General features: G+C 38.0%; 1 protein-coding gene across 1 annotated transcript in view; it reads left to right on the top strand.

Annotated features, from left to right (window-relative positions):
* MTO1 (mitochondrial tRNA translation optimization 1) overlaps positions 1-15,465 on the top strand; it is a 31,439-nt gene extending 15,974 nt beyond the window's left edge. Inside the window, exons 10-12 of the mRNA XM_058566769.1 lie at positions 1,465-1,583; positions 10,386-10,546; positions 12,138-15,465. Coding sequence (XP_058422752.1) covers positions 1,465-1,583; positions 10,386-10,546; positions 12,138-12,299 — 442 coding nt within the window. The 3' untranslated portion in view covers positions 12,300-15,465. The remainder of the gene's footprint in view (positions 1-1,464; positions 1,584-10,385; positions 10,547-12,137) is intronic.
* The last annotated feature ends 784 nt before the right edge of the window (positions 15,466-16,249 follow it).

Here is a 16,249-nt window from a genome sequence, read left to right as displayed (position 1 = left end):
TATTTAAATTTTTTTAAGTTAGGTGGTCAAGGGCTCTTCTTTGAGGTCAGCCATCCTCCTAGATTCCAGGGTAACTGTTTGGTTAGTCATTAGGAGGTGTGTTCCACTATGTTCTATAATTTTAAAAGGACAGCCATTTCTGTTTTGGAGCTTAGGCTTATGTGGTTTCATTGTAGTTTGTCTGATGAAGCCTCTGTAATTGCTTGACCTAACTTGTCTCCTGGAGCACAACAAAGCTGACCAGTTCCTTGTGAGAAGAGAATTTCTGGACTTCCCTAGAGCAGGCCATCTGAGGAAGAGATGAGTCAGGCATCTGCAGAGGGTGATAATGCTTGACTGTGATAATAGCAGGAGCTGTAAAGAAGGTTGCTGGGACCCCTGGATGGGCAGATCTGACTTTCTGTTGACTTGATAATTAATTGGTTTAATTGGTTTGGGGCAGACAGAATTTATCAAAAAAGCAATCTATTGGGGCCGGCCCGGTGGCGTAGTGGTTAAGTTTGCGTGCCCTGCTTCAGTGGCCCCGGGGTTTGCAGGTTCGGATCCTGGGCATGGACCAATGCACTGCTTGTTAAGCCGTGCTGTGGTGGCATCCCATATACAGTAGAGGAAGATGGGCACAGATGTCAGCCCAGGGCCAATTTTCCTCACCAAAAAAAAAAAAAAAAAAGGAGGGAAAGATCAAAGTTAGTAAATAAAAATAAAATAAATTAAGGCAGTAAATGTAGAGAAACTATACAGATGAGTGAGACCTTGTGAGAACCAAACAAAATGAGAAGGAAACTGCAGAATATTTTGCAGTCTTGGAGCAAGCAGGAGATCTCTTTCAGCTGGTTCTTTTTTTTTTTTTTATTTTTAATAATTTTATTTATTTTTTCCCCCAAAGCCCCGAAGCCCCGGTAGATAGTTGTATGTCATAGCTGCACATCCTTCTAGTTGCTGTATGTGGGACGCGGCCTCAGCATGACCGGAGAAGCGGTGCATTGGTGCGCACCTGGGATCTGAACCCGGGCCGCCAGCAGCGGAGCGTGCGCACCTAACTGCTAAGCCACTGGGCCGGCCCTCTTTCAGCTGGTTCTGAGCATGCAAAAAAATGACTCATTCACAGGACATGGACTTAATGTGGGTTAGATGTAAATTCTTAGAGAATTCAATCAAACCCTTGTTATCAGAGGATACTCTGTCCTTATAAGAAAGCGAGGACAGATGGATTATAGCGGTGCAATCTTTACAACTACTTTCTCATGATAAAGGAAGGGAGTGGGGGAGAATCACACACACATCTTACTGAGGTCCTCTTGTGTTGCAGATGCTGCTGCATTTGCTCACTGTACGTGGAAATAACTAGGAGTATCTTGGATATTATTTATTCTGAGATTTGGTATCAATTCCCAAGAATCTTGTTCTTAATCTGCCTTATATGATATGGACCCCAGTGTTAATGAAACTTTTGTGTATTTGCAGAGCTCTAGATGTTCTGAAGTACGAGGAAGTTAACACAGAGGTGTTGGCCAAGGCTGTTCCAGAGCCCTTGAAGAAGTACAGTGAATGTAGAGAGCTAGCTGAAAGACTGAAAATAGAAGGTAGAAAATACTTTTTTACTTAAGATGGCTATATGCTCTCTTTTCCATTTGTGCGGATTATGAGTGGACAGCAGATCCATTAACAGCCCTATGTCAAGAGGAGCCATTATTGCCATAGGACCAGCATAGTCTTAGGCTCTGTGCTACTCAAAGTGAGGTTCCCAGGCTAGCAGCATTGCAACAGGTGAGAGTTTCTTAGGAATGCAGAATCTCAGGCTCCACCCCAGATCCACTGAGTAAGCATCTGCATTTTAACAAGATCCCTAGGTGATCTGTGTGCACATTTCAAGTTCGGGAAGTGCTACTGTAGAGTTCTCCTTTAAATTAAAAAAAACTACTTTTTTTTCTTTGAACTTCCTTTTTATATTTTCCCCATCTAATATTCTAATAATAAGAAAAATAATACTGTCTTTGGCTTTGACAATATACTAGAATACTCTACCGTTAACAGATACTTTGTATCAGGTAAAGAAATCCAGAGTCTGCCCCTGTACATTATAACACATGGTATGCTCTCATACTTTGGGTCAGTGTATTGACCATCAAATCCACAGATGACTTTTATAGTTGCACTGTATTTTTTTAAAGTTTCTCATTATGAAAAATCTCAAGCATAAACAAAAAATACTGAGAATAATATCAGCTTCTGCATTTTGATAGACGATGTTTTTTCTTGGGGTGGGAAATTATGTGGAGAAAAAGGCAAGGAACAGAATGAGATGGGGACAAGGGTAAGAAAAGTTGGATGATGATGTACTGTTCAAGCAAGAAAGGACTTTAGGTCCTTGAGGACCAGTGAAGGTGGTGAGAATGCTGCATTCCTTCTAGAAGTGGCCTTTTCTTTCAGTTCCAGAGAGGTCTGTCACATTGCTATGCTTTGGCTGTATATATAGGATGACACAAGTGCTCCTTACCATCCCACTATGGACTTTTGTTGCTAACAAAAGTCTAGCAACAAAAGGAAACTCACCAAAACTCTAGAATCATTCTTCCAAATGACCAGACACTAGTAGTATACTAATGTGTAAAGAGTAATGTTGACCTTTTGTTTCAAGATTCTGATTTCTCTATTGAGTAAAAACTACCTGATTGAACATTTAGGCTGTTAGAATCTGGGAAAAGGCGATTGAATTCTATATTTTAAACTTGGTTTGCAATTTTACTTTGTCCAATAAATCACCAGGTTCAGGTTAGAATAATCAAGAATAATTATCTTTAGGGGCCAGACCGGCGGTGTAGCAGTTAGGTTCATGTGCTCTGCTTCCGCAGCCCGGGGTTTGCAGTTTTGGATCCCAGGCACAGACCAACGCACCGCTTATCAAGCCGTGCTGTGGGAGCATCCCATACAAAGTAGAGGAGGATAGGCACGGATATTAGCCCAGGACCAATCTTCTTTAGCAAAAAAAAAGAGGAGGATTGGCATCGGATGTTGCTCAAGGTTAATAGTCCTCACAAAATGAAAAAAAAAAGAATAATTATCTTTAGAGAATAACTTCAGCATCATGGTGGAGTGAGCTGTTCCGTTAGTCTCTTCCCACTAAGTTACAACCAAACAGACATTCATTAACCAAGAGTGGGTTCCCTACAAAGCACAACAGGACATCTGAGAGATCCACAAGCCACACATCTGAAGGTGGGGGTACTGGATCCCCGGGAAGCAGTGGAAGGAAGTGAGCAGATCCCCTCCCCCCTTCCTCCCCATCAGAAGTGATCTAGGTCACGGGTCCTCACGCAGCAGCTAGCACGCAACTGTAAGAAGAGGTGGGGGAGCAGGCAGCCCTGCGTGCGAACGCTTTTGCTTTTGGAGTGGCAGCAACGCTTCCCACAGAGTGGCATGGCTCAACCACCGCATGGGCCCCCGCCCATGCGCAGCAGCCCGGGTGAACCACCTGTCACTGCAGAGCAGACCCACACATGCGTGAAAGGAAGCCCCCCTCCCCTACCTGCCTAGTGTACCACCTCTGCCGGTCCCCACCCAAGGCAGCAGATCTGCACCAGAGTGCCTGCGTGTGTGTGTGTGACCTGCCAAGCAGCTGCAGCCAGCAGGCAAATGCAGACGAGCCCCACCAGCACAACTTTCAGCAGACACAGTGGATTCAGAAAACACAGCTCCTGTCCCCACCCAGTGGTGGCAGGTAGAATCTGTGACCTGATACTGTCCTTATGCGCCAGCAAAGGATCACTTCATCAAACACCATGAAGAACTACATTAACACTCCAGAGCAGAAGGAAAATGACAAATCTCCAGAAACCAATCTTGAAGGCACAGAAATTTACAATCTAAATGACAGAGAATTCAATGTAGTTGTCATAAAGAAACTCAGTGAGTTACAAGAAAACTCAGAAAGACAGTTCAGTGAACTCAGGAATATAATTAATGAGCAGAGGAATTCTTCACCAAAGAGGTTGAAACTCTAAGAAAAAACGAAACAGAAATTCAGGAGATGAAGAACACAATGAATGAGATATAAAACAATCTAGAAACCTTAAAAAACGGAGCTGACATTATGGAGGACAGAATTAGTAATTTAGAGGACAGAAATATGGAAATGCTTCAGGTGGAAGAGGAGAGAGAACTAAGACTTTAAAAAATGAAGAAATTCTTCAGGAAATATCCAACAATTAGGAAATGCAACATAAGTATTATAGATACTTCAGAGGGAGAAGAGGGGGAGAAAGGAGCAGAGAGCTTGTTCAAAGAAATAGCTGAGAATTTCCCAAACCAGGGGAAGGAACTGGACTTACAAGTATGTGAAGCCAATGGAACTCCTATTAACATCAATGCAAAAAGACCTTCTCCAAGGCATATACTATTAAAACTGGCAAAAGTCAATGACAAAGAAAAAATATTAAGGGCAGCAAGGCAGAAGAGAATAATCTACAAAGGAACCACTACCAGGCTTTCAGGAGATTTCTCAGCAGAAACCTTACAGCTAGGTGTCATTGGAATGATATATTCAAAATTCTGAATGACAAAAACTTTCAGCCAAGAATACTCTATCCAATGAAACTATCCTTCAGATACAGTGGAGAAGTAAAAGCTTTCCCAGATAAACAAAAGCTGAGGGAGTGATCAAGGATGCCTCATACCTGAAACAAAAGGGCAAAGGTTTACAAAGCCTTGAGCAAGGAGATAAATAGGGAGACAGACTCAGAAAACTGCAGCTCTCTATCAGAACAGGTTAGCAAACAATTATAACAAAAGATACAGGGAAGGAAAGCATGAAAAATGACTATAAACTTCATTTTAATCACAAACTGACAACACAAAACAGAATAATTTGTGACGACAATAACTTAGAAGGGGAAGGGGAAAGGAATGGAACTTGCCTAGGCTAATGGAGATAAGAGGCTATCAGAAAATAGACTAGCTCATCTATGACATCCTTTATACAAACCTCATGGTAACCACTAAACAAAAAATCAGAGCAGAGATGCAAATCATAAATAAAGAGAAAACTGTCACAGAAAACCGCCAAACTGAAATGGCAGTCAGAAATACAAGGGAAGAGAAACAAGGGAAATATGGAACAACAGGCTCAAAGTGAAGGGATGAAAGACAATACTCCAAGTAAATGGAAAGCAAAAGAAAGCAGGTGTTGCCATACTTATATCAGACAAAGCAGACTTCAAGATTAAAAAAACAATGGGAGACAAAGAGGGGCAGTATATAATGCTAAAAGGGACATTCTACCAAGAGGACATAACACTTATGAACATATATGCACCTAACACAGGAGCACCAAAGTACATAAAGCAACTATTAACAGACCTAAAGGGAGAAATTGACAGCAATACAATAATAGTAGGGGACTTCAACACCCCGCTTACATCAATGGATAGATCATCCAGACAGAAAGTCAGCAAGGAAATAGTGGATTTAAATGAAACACTTGAGCTGATGGACTTGATATATATGGAACATTCCATCCACAAACAGCAAAATACACATTCTTCTCAAGTGCACATGGAACATTCTCAAAGATAGACCATATGTTGGGAAACAAGGCAAGCCTCAATAAATCTAAGAGGATTGAAATCATATTAAGCATCTTTTTTGATGACAATGCCATGAAACTAGAAGTCAACTACAAGAAAAAAGCTGGGAAAGTGACAAATATGTGGAGACTAAACAGCATGCTACTGAACAACCATTGGATCAATGAAGAAATCAAAGGAGAAATCAAAAAATACCTGGAGACAAATGAAAATGAAAATACATCATACCAACTCTTATGGGATGCAGCAAAAGCAGTTCTAAGAGGGAAACTCATAGCAATACAGGCCCTCCTCAAGAAACAAGAAAAATCTCAATTAATGTTAAACAACACCTAACTGAACGAGAAAAAGAAAAACAAAGCCCAAAGTCAGCAGAAGGAGGGAAAGAATGAAAATCAGAGCAGAAATAAATGAAATAGAGAACTAAAAGACAAAAGAAAAGATCAATGAAACTAAGAGCTGGTTCTTTGAGAAGATACACAAAATTGACAAACCCTTAGCCAGACTCACTAAGAAAAAAAGAGAGAAGGCTTAAATAAATTAGAAATGAAAGAGGAAAAATGACAACGAATACCACAGAAATAAAAAGGATTATAAGAGAATACTATGAAAACCTATATGCCAACAAAGTGTATACCCTAGAAGAAACAGATACATTCTTAGACTCATATAACCTCCAGAAACTGAACCAAGAGGAATTAGAGAATCTGAATAGACCAATCACAAGTAAAGAGATTGAAACGGTAATCCAAAAAACAAAAGTCCAGGACCAGATGGCTTCTCTGGAGAATTCTGCCAAACATTCAAAGAAGATTTAATACTAATCCTTCTCAAACTATTACAAAAAATTGAGGAAGTTGGGACACTTCCTAACTCATTCTGTGAGACCAACATCATCACCCTGATACCAAAACCAGGCAGGGACAACACATAGAAGGAAAATTACAGGCCAATATCACTGATGAACATAGATGCAAAAATCCTCAACAAAATATTGGCAAACCAAATACAGCAATACATTGAAAGGATCATACACCATGATCAAGTGAGATTTATACCAGGGACTCAGGAATGGTTCAACATCGACAAATCCATCAGTGTGATACACCACATTAACAAAATGAGGAATAAAAATCAGATGATCGTCTCAGTAGATGCAGAGAAAGCATTTGACAAGATCCAACATCCATTTAGGATAAAAACTCTCAATAAAATGGGTATAGAAGGAAAGTACTTCAACATAATAAAGACCGTATATGACAAAACCACAGCCAACATAATACTTAACAGGGAAAAGCTGAAAGTCTTCCTCTGAGAACAGGAACAAGACAAGGGTGCCCACTCTCGCCACTCCTATTCAACACAGTACTGGAGGTTTTGGCCAGAGCAGTTAGGCAAGAAAGAGAAATAAAAGGCATCCAAATTGGAAAGGAAGAAGTAAAACTGTCACTGTTTGTGGACGACATGATTCAATATATAGAAAACCCTAAAGATTCCACAAGAAAGCTGTTAGAAATAATTAACAACCACAACAAAGTTGCAGGGTACAAAATCAACTTAGAAAAATCAGTTGCATTTATATACGTTCATAGTGAACTAGCAGAAAGAGAATTCGAGAATACAATCCCATTTACAATTGCAACAAAAACAATAAAATATCTTGGAATTAATTTAACCAAGGAGGTGAAAGACCTATACACTGAAAACTATTAAGACATTATTGAAAGAAATCGAAGATGACATAAGGAAATGGAAAGATATTCCATGCACGTGGATTAAAAGAATAAACATAGTTAAAATGCCCATATTACCTAAAGCAATCTATAGATTCATTGCGATCCCAATCAGAATCCCAATGGCATTCTTCATGGAAATAGAACAAAGAATCCCAAAATTCATATGTGGCAACAAAAGACCCTGAAGAGCTAAAGCAATCCTGAGGAAAAAGAACAAAGCTGGAGGCATCACAATTCCTGACTTCAAAATATACTACAAAGCTATAGTAATCAAAACAGCATGGTACTGGCACAAAAACAGACACACAGATCAATGGAACAGAATTGAAAGCCCAGAAATAAAACCACACATCTGTGGACAGCTAATCTTTGACAAAGGAGCCAAGAACATACAATGGACAAAGGAAAGTCTCCTCATTAAATGGTGTTGGGAACACAGGACAGCCACATGCAAAAGAATGAACATAGACCATTATTTTACACCAGACACAAAAATTAACTCAAAATGGATTAAAAACTTGAAGGTAAGATGTGAAACCATGAAACTCCTAGAAGAAAATATAGGCAGTACACTCTTTGACATTAGTCTTAGTAGCATCTTTTCGAATACCATGTCTACTCAGGCAAGGGAAACAAAGGAAAAAAATAAACCAATCGGCCTACATCAGACTAAAAAGCTTCTCTGCAAGGCAGAGGAAACCAGGAACAAAAGGAAAAGACAACCCACCAAGTGGGAGAAAATATTTGCAAACCATTTATCCGATAAGGGGTTAATTTCCAAAATATATAAAGAACTCATACTACTCAACAACAGGAAAACAAACAACCCAATCAAAAAATGGGCAGAAGATATGAACAGACATTTTCCAAAGAAGATACACAGATGGCCAACAGGCATGTGAAAAGATGTTCAACATCACTAATTATTAGGGAAATGCAAATCAAAACTACAATGCGATATCACCTTAGACCTGTCAGAATGGCTATAATTACCAAGACAAAAAATAACAAATGTTGGAGAGGATGTGGAGAAAAGGGCACCCTGATACACCACTGGTGGGAATGCAAACTTGATGGAGCCACTGGGGAAAACAGTGTGGAGATTTCTCAGAAAATTAAAAATAGAAATACCATACGATCCAGCCATCCCACTACTGGGTATTTGTCCAAAGAACTTGAAATCAATAATTCAATGAAACTTATGCACCCCTATGTTCATTGCAGCATTATTCACAATAGCCAAGACGTGGAAGCAACCCAAGTGCCCATCAACTGAGGAATGAATAAAGAAGATGTGGTATATATATACAATGGAATACTACTCAGCCATAAAAAAGACAAAATTGTCCCATTTGCAACAACATGGATGGACCTTGAGGGTGTGATGTTAAGTGAAATGAGAAAGACAAACACCGTATGATTTCACTCATATGTGGAAGATAAAGAAACACATTGATAAAGAGAACACATTAGTGGTTACCAGAGGGAAAAGGGGTGGAGTGGGCTGTGGGCGAAAAGGGTAAAGGGACACATATATATGGTGACGGGTAAAAATTAGACTATTGGTGGTGAGCACGATGCAGTAGATACAGAAACTGAAAATAATAATGTACATCTGAAATTACACGATGTTATAAACCATTTTGACCTCAATAAAATAAATGGAAAAAAAAGAATTATCTTTAACTTATTTATAGGAAACCCTGACTTCCGCCATGGAGTAGCTACTTTTTTGCCTTGTTCTTTTAAGACTCTGACACATATAAAGACTCTAATTTATATCCATGGCTTAAAAGAAACCACACTAGGTTAAAATAGAACACATATCAGTGGTTTTCAAATCACTACATCCTCCACTCGACAACAAGTTTCTTGAGGACAGAAATCAATTTCAAATTTTTCTTTGTATTATCTCTCATTTTGCTATATACATATTTGAAAGATTAGATAAATATACTTTTAACATACATTACCTCATTTATATTCCATGATCCCCTGAAGAGTCTATGCATGAGTCATAAAATTATATTACAACTTATTATACTAATTTGTTATATTACAATGTTGTATTAAGCCCTTGACATGCATTATTTTCTTTGATACTTAGAACTGTCCTGTGAAGGCTAGGTATTAGCATTATTGTCTTAATTCTACAGACAAGTGGTCACTTGCCCAAGATCACACAATTGGTGAGTGGCGGAGCTGGAGTCTGAACCTGGCTTGTCTGACTGCAAGGCCTGGGCACTTCACAGTTACCCTTTGTTGCCATGAAGAGCTTCAGAAGTCATCTGGGTCAGCCCTTAAAACTTCTAGATAAAGAAGTTGAGGCTCAGAAGGATAATGACGTGCCCATAGTCAGAGGGTAATTCACTGGTAGAGCCAGGCTCAGAGCTGAGATTTTCTGGCTGCAAGTTAAGTGATGGAAACAGATGCTACCAAAACCTTTAGGGAAGGCTTGCTTTCTTGAAAAGGACAGAATGCCCACCTCAATTTAGGTTTTAAAACAGGTTCTGAATTTATTTTTCTAAGAACAGAATGCTTTGATTACAAAATAATTGCAGAATTATCTTTCCAACTTAACTTCTGAGTAAAACCTTAGTTAAACTATTTAAATTGTATATTGTCATCTGAGAATCTCTGCTTTTTTAAATTATAGCTTTATATAGACATAATTCAGAAAACTTTTCTAGGAGAAACATCCTATCTTGAGGACTTAAAATTCAAACCGAAAGCCTACTGAGGGAAATGTTCCACCAAAATTTGCACTGAGAGGGAAAGCAGTTTCTTTTTTTACCTTTAATTTTCTAGATTTTTGAAATGAAAAAGACATGCAATAAACTACCAGACAGAATGTTGTAGTTAATATGCAAGATACCACCTCTCTTCATGTTAGCCTCAATTTCCTCATCTCTGGAAGGGAACACCTGCCCCACCTGTCTCATGGTGTTGGGATAAGTGGTAAATGGTATAACATATGCAAAAGCTCTTTGTAAATTGGGAAAAGGTATAAAAATGTAAGTTGTTAAAATAATCTGAGTATCATAACGTAATTAATTTTGTTCACCAGCCACTTATGAATCAGTGTTATTCCATCAGCAACAAGAAATAAAGGAAGTTCAGCGAGATGAAGCTCTCCAACTGCCAGAAGACCTAGATTATTTGACTCTCAGAGATGTGTCTTTGTCCTATGAAGTTCGAGAGAAGTTACAGTTCAGTCGCCCACAGACGGTAAGATCAAAGACAGTGCATAGGAACAGATTATAAATAAAGAGGCAGTGCTTTAATTTTTTTAAACCTGGATTTACAATGGCCACATAACTAATGTTTCATTTCATCATAAAAAACTTAACCTCTTATTTTCATATATCTCTGTATATCACAGATGTTGGTACGTTTTTGAGAGATGAAAAAGCTTAGTCTAAATAAATAACTAGAAGTCAAGAATTGGGTTGATTATAATTATTTTCTAGTCTCAACCATGTGCTAAACCATCAATGCAAACTATATGCATGACTTAAAGCACTTTAGGTTAAAAAATAATACATATCAGTGGTTTTCAAACCACTTCTTGGATCCCTCCCTAGGGGTTCCATAGTGTTGCTTGGGAGCTCCTAGGGGAAAGGGGAGCCACAGAGGTCCCCCACTCCATGCTTCGGCCTCAGTTTCTGTGTGTGTGTGCGCGCACACGCGCACATATGCACGCATGGCACATCTGTAAAAAACTGTGTTATATAGTATTACACTTATAATAACAAATATTTAAAGATCGAGAAGCTATATTTATTGATTCTGAGGTGCACATTTTAACATCCCTGAAACTTAGTTGTACCCTAAAAATTGATGGTGTATCATAGTTTAATGGGCAGTGTTTTGTTTTTGTTTTTTTTTAGTAGTGGTTCATAAAATAAAAAGGCATTTAACAAAAATATGGTTTGTGAAAAAAATAATTGTTAATGGGAGGAGTGATTTCATCAATATAACATAGTGTTCTTAGCAATAGTCATCATGAAAACCAGAGAAACAGGCCTTAAATTTTATAACTCTATAATGTATCCTCTTCATTTTGGGTTATGTTTTTATGGACAATCATAGGCTGCACTGCCCAGCATGATGGCCACTAGCCAAATGTCACCATTTACATTAATTAAAATTAAATAAAAATGAAAATTCAACTCTTCGGTCATAGTAGCCACATTTCAAGTGCTTATTAGCCACATATGGCTGGTGGCTACTATGTTGGACAGTGCATTATTACAGTGCAAATGTTATAGAAAATTTTCATTATCACAGAAAGTTCAGTTGGACAGCACTGGTCATCAGAGTTCACAACCCCTTATCCACAATTCTGAAATACAAAAAGCTCTGACAGACGTTTGCTACAGATTCATTTGGTGGTGAACTGACATGAAGCTGTTTAGTCTTTATACCACTTAGAGTGAATAATCATACATTTCACTGTAAAAATACATCAAAGAAATATTGAGATTAATTATAGGGTGCTGCCCAGCACCCTGCTGGGGATATTAATTTAATGAAAAGAAAAAGTAGGTACGCTAACATCTGTTAGTTGTGTGATCTTGGACAAGTCATTTTAACATCGCTAAGCCTCAGTTTCCCCAGTTTGCAAAATGAAAATATTAGTAATAATCACATTTCCTTTATCTACTTTATAGTTATTTTGAAGATATATTGAGCTAATAGTGTTGAAAATATTAAATAAACCATAATATATAGATTAATAGGAGGAAAATAAATTTGATTTGATTTGATTTGTTTTGACACAGCTCACTTACGTTTCTCTTGTGGTTTTAATTCTTAGATTGGGGCTGCTGGTCGTATTCCTGGAGTGACACCTGCTGCCATCGTCAATCTGCTCAGATTTGTGAAGACCACTCACCAAAGACAGGCAGCTATGAATGAATTGTCCAAAACTGATCAATGCTTACGCGGTACAGACAAACTTGAAGAGAGACAGTTATAGCTTTCTATTCATAGAAGACTTTTAATCAGTGCAAGAGACTAGATAGGAGATAAGTATTTATATTTAGCCCCCATTAAAATAACCTTATTAGGTTATTATGGGTTTGTCATTAATTTATGAAGAGGACAGAGATTATAATTGTGCTTTTTTTGTGTATCTGAGAAAATAGTTATAAACTCTTATCTTATACTCTTTCTCTCAGGTGCTCTAATACAGTGAACCTGTTAACGTAACTTTGTGCAGTGTTCATCAAAGAGAGATATAGTGGCCCTAAAACTAAACCTGGAAAAAAAACTCAGCTTGTAGATTTGCCTGCTCATGAGGACTTTGTCCACTAAATGTACCAAATTAAAATTCTTATCTTTCAACTTGCTTCGAAAGTTAGCAGTCTTCTGCTTGATTCTGCTAGTTTAGGAGGCAATTTCAAAGCCCTCAAATTCTTAGGGCTAAAAATTTGAAACTATACAAAATCATCCAGAATCATTCAGCTAATTTCCAATATTAGCAAGTAGTACGTAGGATGAAAGTTGACTTCTAAGATTTCTGCAGGAAATCGTCACCAGTAATTGTCTTTGAACATTAATGAAAATTCTATAAAATAGAAATATTGGAAATCATCATAGTTTCCTCTCATCCATAATGTGGAAAACTTTTTGGTAACCTTGTTAAGAGAGAATAAAATAAAGGAAGAGAGAATGAGGGTAGTCATTTTATATCATACAATATTTTCTTATGAAACTGTCACGGCCACGAGTGCTTAACATTGAAGACAAATCCTTAATAACTGATAACTAGTGTTGTCCTAGTTTTAAGTCAGAATTGACAGAAAAAATTAGAATGTGCTGGCACTGCTCTTCCTCTCCATCTTCAATGATATGTGGTCACAAGGGTTAGAGTGGGATGACCACCTGGGCCCTTGGCTGGCTCCTCAGACACCTCAACCTTTCTGGATAGACTAGAAGATGAATACAGCCAAGTGGGCCAGAGGGCCCTACATGTCCCTAGAAATGTCAACTTGGATCTCTGGTATCAGCCTAGGGAGAAGCTCCCATGTCAGCTTTAGGCCACAGCAGGTACGTAAGACAGTTCCAAGGGCCCAGAAGTCACTTTGGCTACAGATCTATGTGCTAAGCCTGATTATGAGTCTGAGGCAGCCAAATATCTTGTTGCTGTAATCATACATGGCCCCTTGGATTTAGCTCAGTTTTCATGGATTTGTTTCAGCTAATTTTAGTCTCTCCATAAAGCAGTCAAGATCAGTAGCAAGTAAAAAGCATTTCTAACTCTGGATCATTTAGCAGTGATGAATTCTTTTCGATACTTGATTTAGTAATTTCAAAAAGTGATAACTTTTCTTTTAGTTATTATGGCTATTCCTGGGCAGAATTCTTACTACAGAAGCAATATTGATTATAAAAGTATGTTGTATTTTTAAAAAGAAGGTATTTTGTGCCAACTGCTTAGCACTAGAAGGGAAATCACTGTTTTTAAACTTTTTTTTTCTAGTTAAATATAGGTGTAAAAGCAGTGAATGAGGTACGTACTGACTAGAATACAACAAAAATTTATCTTGAGGAAGCAGAAAGTTCCTAAATGCTTTGGAAGGTTCTTGACAGCTGTAATTTGGGCCTAGTGACACTACACATATAAAGAAATTTAAGTTTTATAATGCAATTACATTACAACAGTAACTGTCTCACTGAAAAATATTTGATGGAAAACATTTGTTATAGGTTCTGTCATTTAGTTTAGGATGTGAAACCTCTTTAAATCCACAATTTAAAATATGTTAACTTATGTGTACATCATTATATTTCAACTTCTGTATAGACTACATCGTATTCACAGTAGCCAAGACAAACAACAGAAGTGCCCATTGACAGATGAATGAATAAAGATGTGGCATATATACAAAATGAAATACTACTCAGGCGTAAAAAGAAAAGATGAAGTCTTGCCATTTGTGACAACATGGATGGACCTTGAGGGTATTATGCTAAGTGAAATAAGTCAGATGGAGAAGGACAAATGCTGTATGATTTCACTGATGTGGAAGATAAACAAACACACACAAAGGTAGATACAGAGAACAGGCTGGTGGTTACCGAAGGGGAGTAGAGGGAAAGTGAAATGGATATAAAGTGGGTCATTTGTATGGGGACGGATGGCAACTAGACTTTTGGTGGTGAATACAATGTAGTCTATATAGAAGTCAAAGCTATACACTTAAAAGCTCGATTCTTTTGCTTACAATAAATGAGAGAAACTTACTTCAAAATTAATTAAATAAAATAGTTAACTTATGCAAAATTACCTCACTTAATGGAGTGTTTCAAAACAGCCTACCTTTCTGGTGCTGGTAGCCAGAAGTGCTGCAGAGTATGATGCCCTAGGAAAAAGTCAGCTAAAAATGGAACCTTGCTCAATCCAGTTACTTCATAGAAATCCCCCAACAATGACAATAGTCAGCCTCCAACAGAAGTTGGCCACACCTGTGATTTCCTCCACCCACCGCAGACCACACTGCCCAGTAGTTAGAAAAGCTTGGTACTAAAGTTCATTTCAAGAGGAACACCAAAATAAAGAGGAAACAGCTAAGAAACACTAAGCATTTGTCATTGGTTGGGGAGGGAGGATGAAGATAGGGACCTGTGCTAAATTAAATTGGCCTTGAATTATGAAGTCACCTGATAGGCAAGAGTTTGAATTTTATTACTCATTGTTTTAAAATATTTCATCTTTTTTTGAGTTTCAACCTAAATTGGAATAGCCATGGCTTTTCCACTTCAGAAACTTCAACTCCTAGAAGAATGCCCTGTCCAGAGAAGTGGTCAGAAATACCGGGAAGGCCACCAACAGACGAGGGCTCATTCAGAGCTAGCAGAGCTGCTTATGCTGGAAGGCACACAGTGGAGAGGCACACTGTCCCTTGCAGGCTCCCTCTGCACAGTACTTCTGTTACTGCGCTTACTTCATTCCACCTTAATTTCTATCTTCTCTTAACCTCTTAACATGATAAAAACCTCTTGAATGCAGGCAAAGCCATAATTGTAGACACTCAGGATGTACTTTAGGAATGAATGAATGAATATTACTAGAAGCAAGAGATGTCAAAACTAAAACTTAACTGAATAATTAAATGGGATAAAAATATTTATGACACAAATATTATGAACTACATGCTTTTGTGTTTGCCTTTCTTTGTCTCCATACTCTTCTGTCTTCACATTCTCTTCAGGTTCATTTTCTCTCTATCTTCCTGCACTGTCCCTGCTTTTCACTGCTCCTAATATGATATTGAAGCTTATTTTTATGATAGTCATTTTATTTATTAAGCAAATTTTTAGTTTTTTCTAATTTAAAAGCCAGGTAAAAAGACAGTCAACAGAGTGTAAAGGTAACGCATGGAATGAAATATTTGCAAATCGTATAACTGATAAGGAGTTAATATCCATAATATGTATAAGACTCCTTATAACTCAACCAAAAAAAACAGAAAAAAAAAAAACAACCCACCCAATTAAAAAATGGGCAAAGGACTTCAACAGTTATTTTTCCAAAGAAGATACATAAATGGCAAATAACCACGTGAAAATATGCTCAACACCACTAGTCATTAGGAAAATGCAGATCAAAAACACGAGATACCATCTCACACTTATTAGGATGGCTGTTATCAAATAAACAGGAAAATAACAAGAATTGGCAAGGCTGTTGAGAAATTGGAACCAATGCACTGTTAGTGGAAATGTAAAATGATGCAGCCACTTTGGAAAATAGTATGACAGTTCCCCCCAAAGTTACAAGTAGAATTACCATATGATCCAAGAATTCCACTCCTAGGTATATACCCAAAAGACTGAAAGCTGGGTCTCGAAGACCCTCTTCAAGGGTCATGTTCATAGTAGCATTATTCACAATAGCCAAAAGGTGGAAGCAGTGTAAGTGTC

This window comes from Diceros bicornis, chromosome 23 (assembly GCF_020826845.1).
Source record: "Diceros bicornis minor isolate mBicDic1 chromosome 23, mDicBic1.mat.cur, whole genome shotgun sequence".
NCBI classification, from domain to species: Eukaryota; Metazoa; Chordata; class Mammalia; order Perissodactyla; family Rhinocerotidae; genus Diceros; species Diceros bicornis.
The sequence above is the reverse complement of the archived record's forward strand: the minus strand, read 5'-3'. Positions and strand labels throughout refer to the sequence as shown.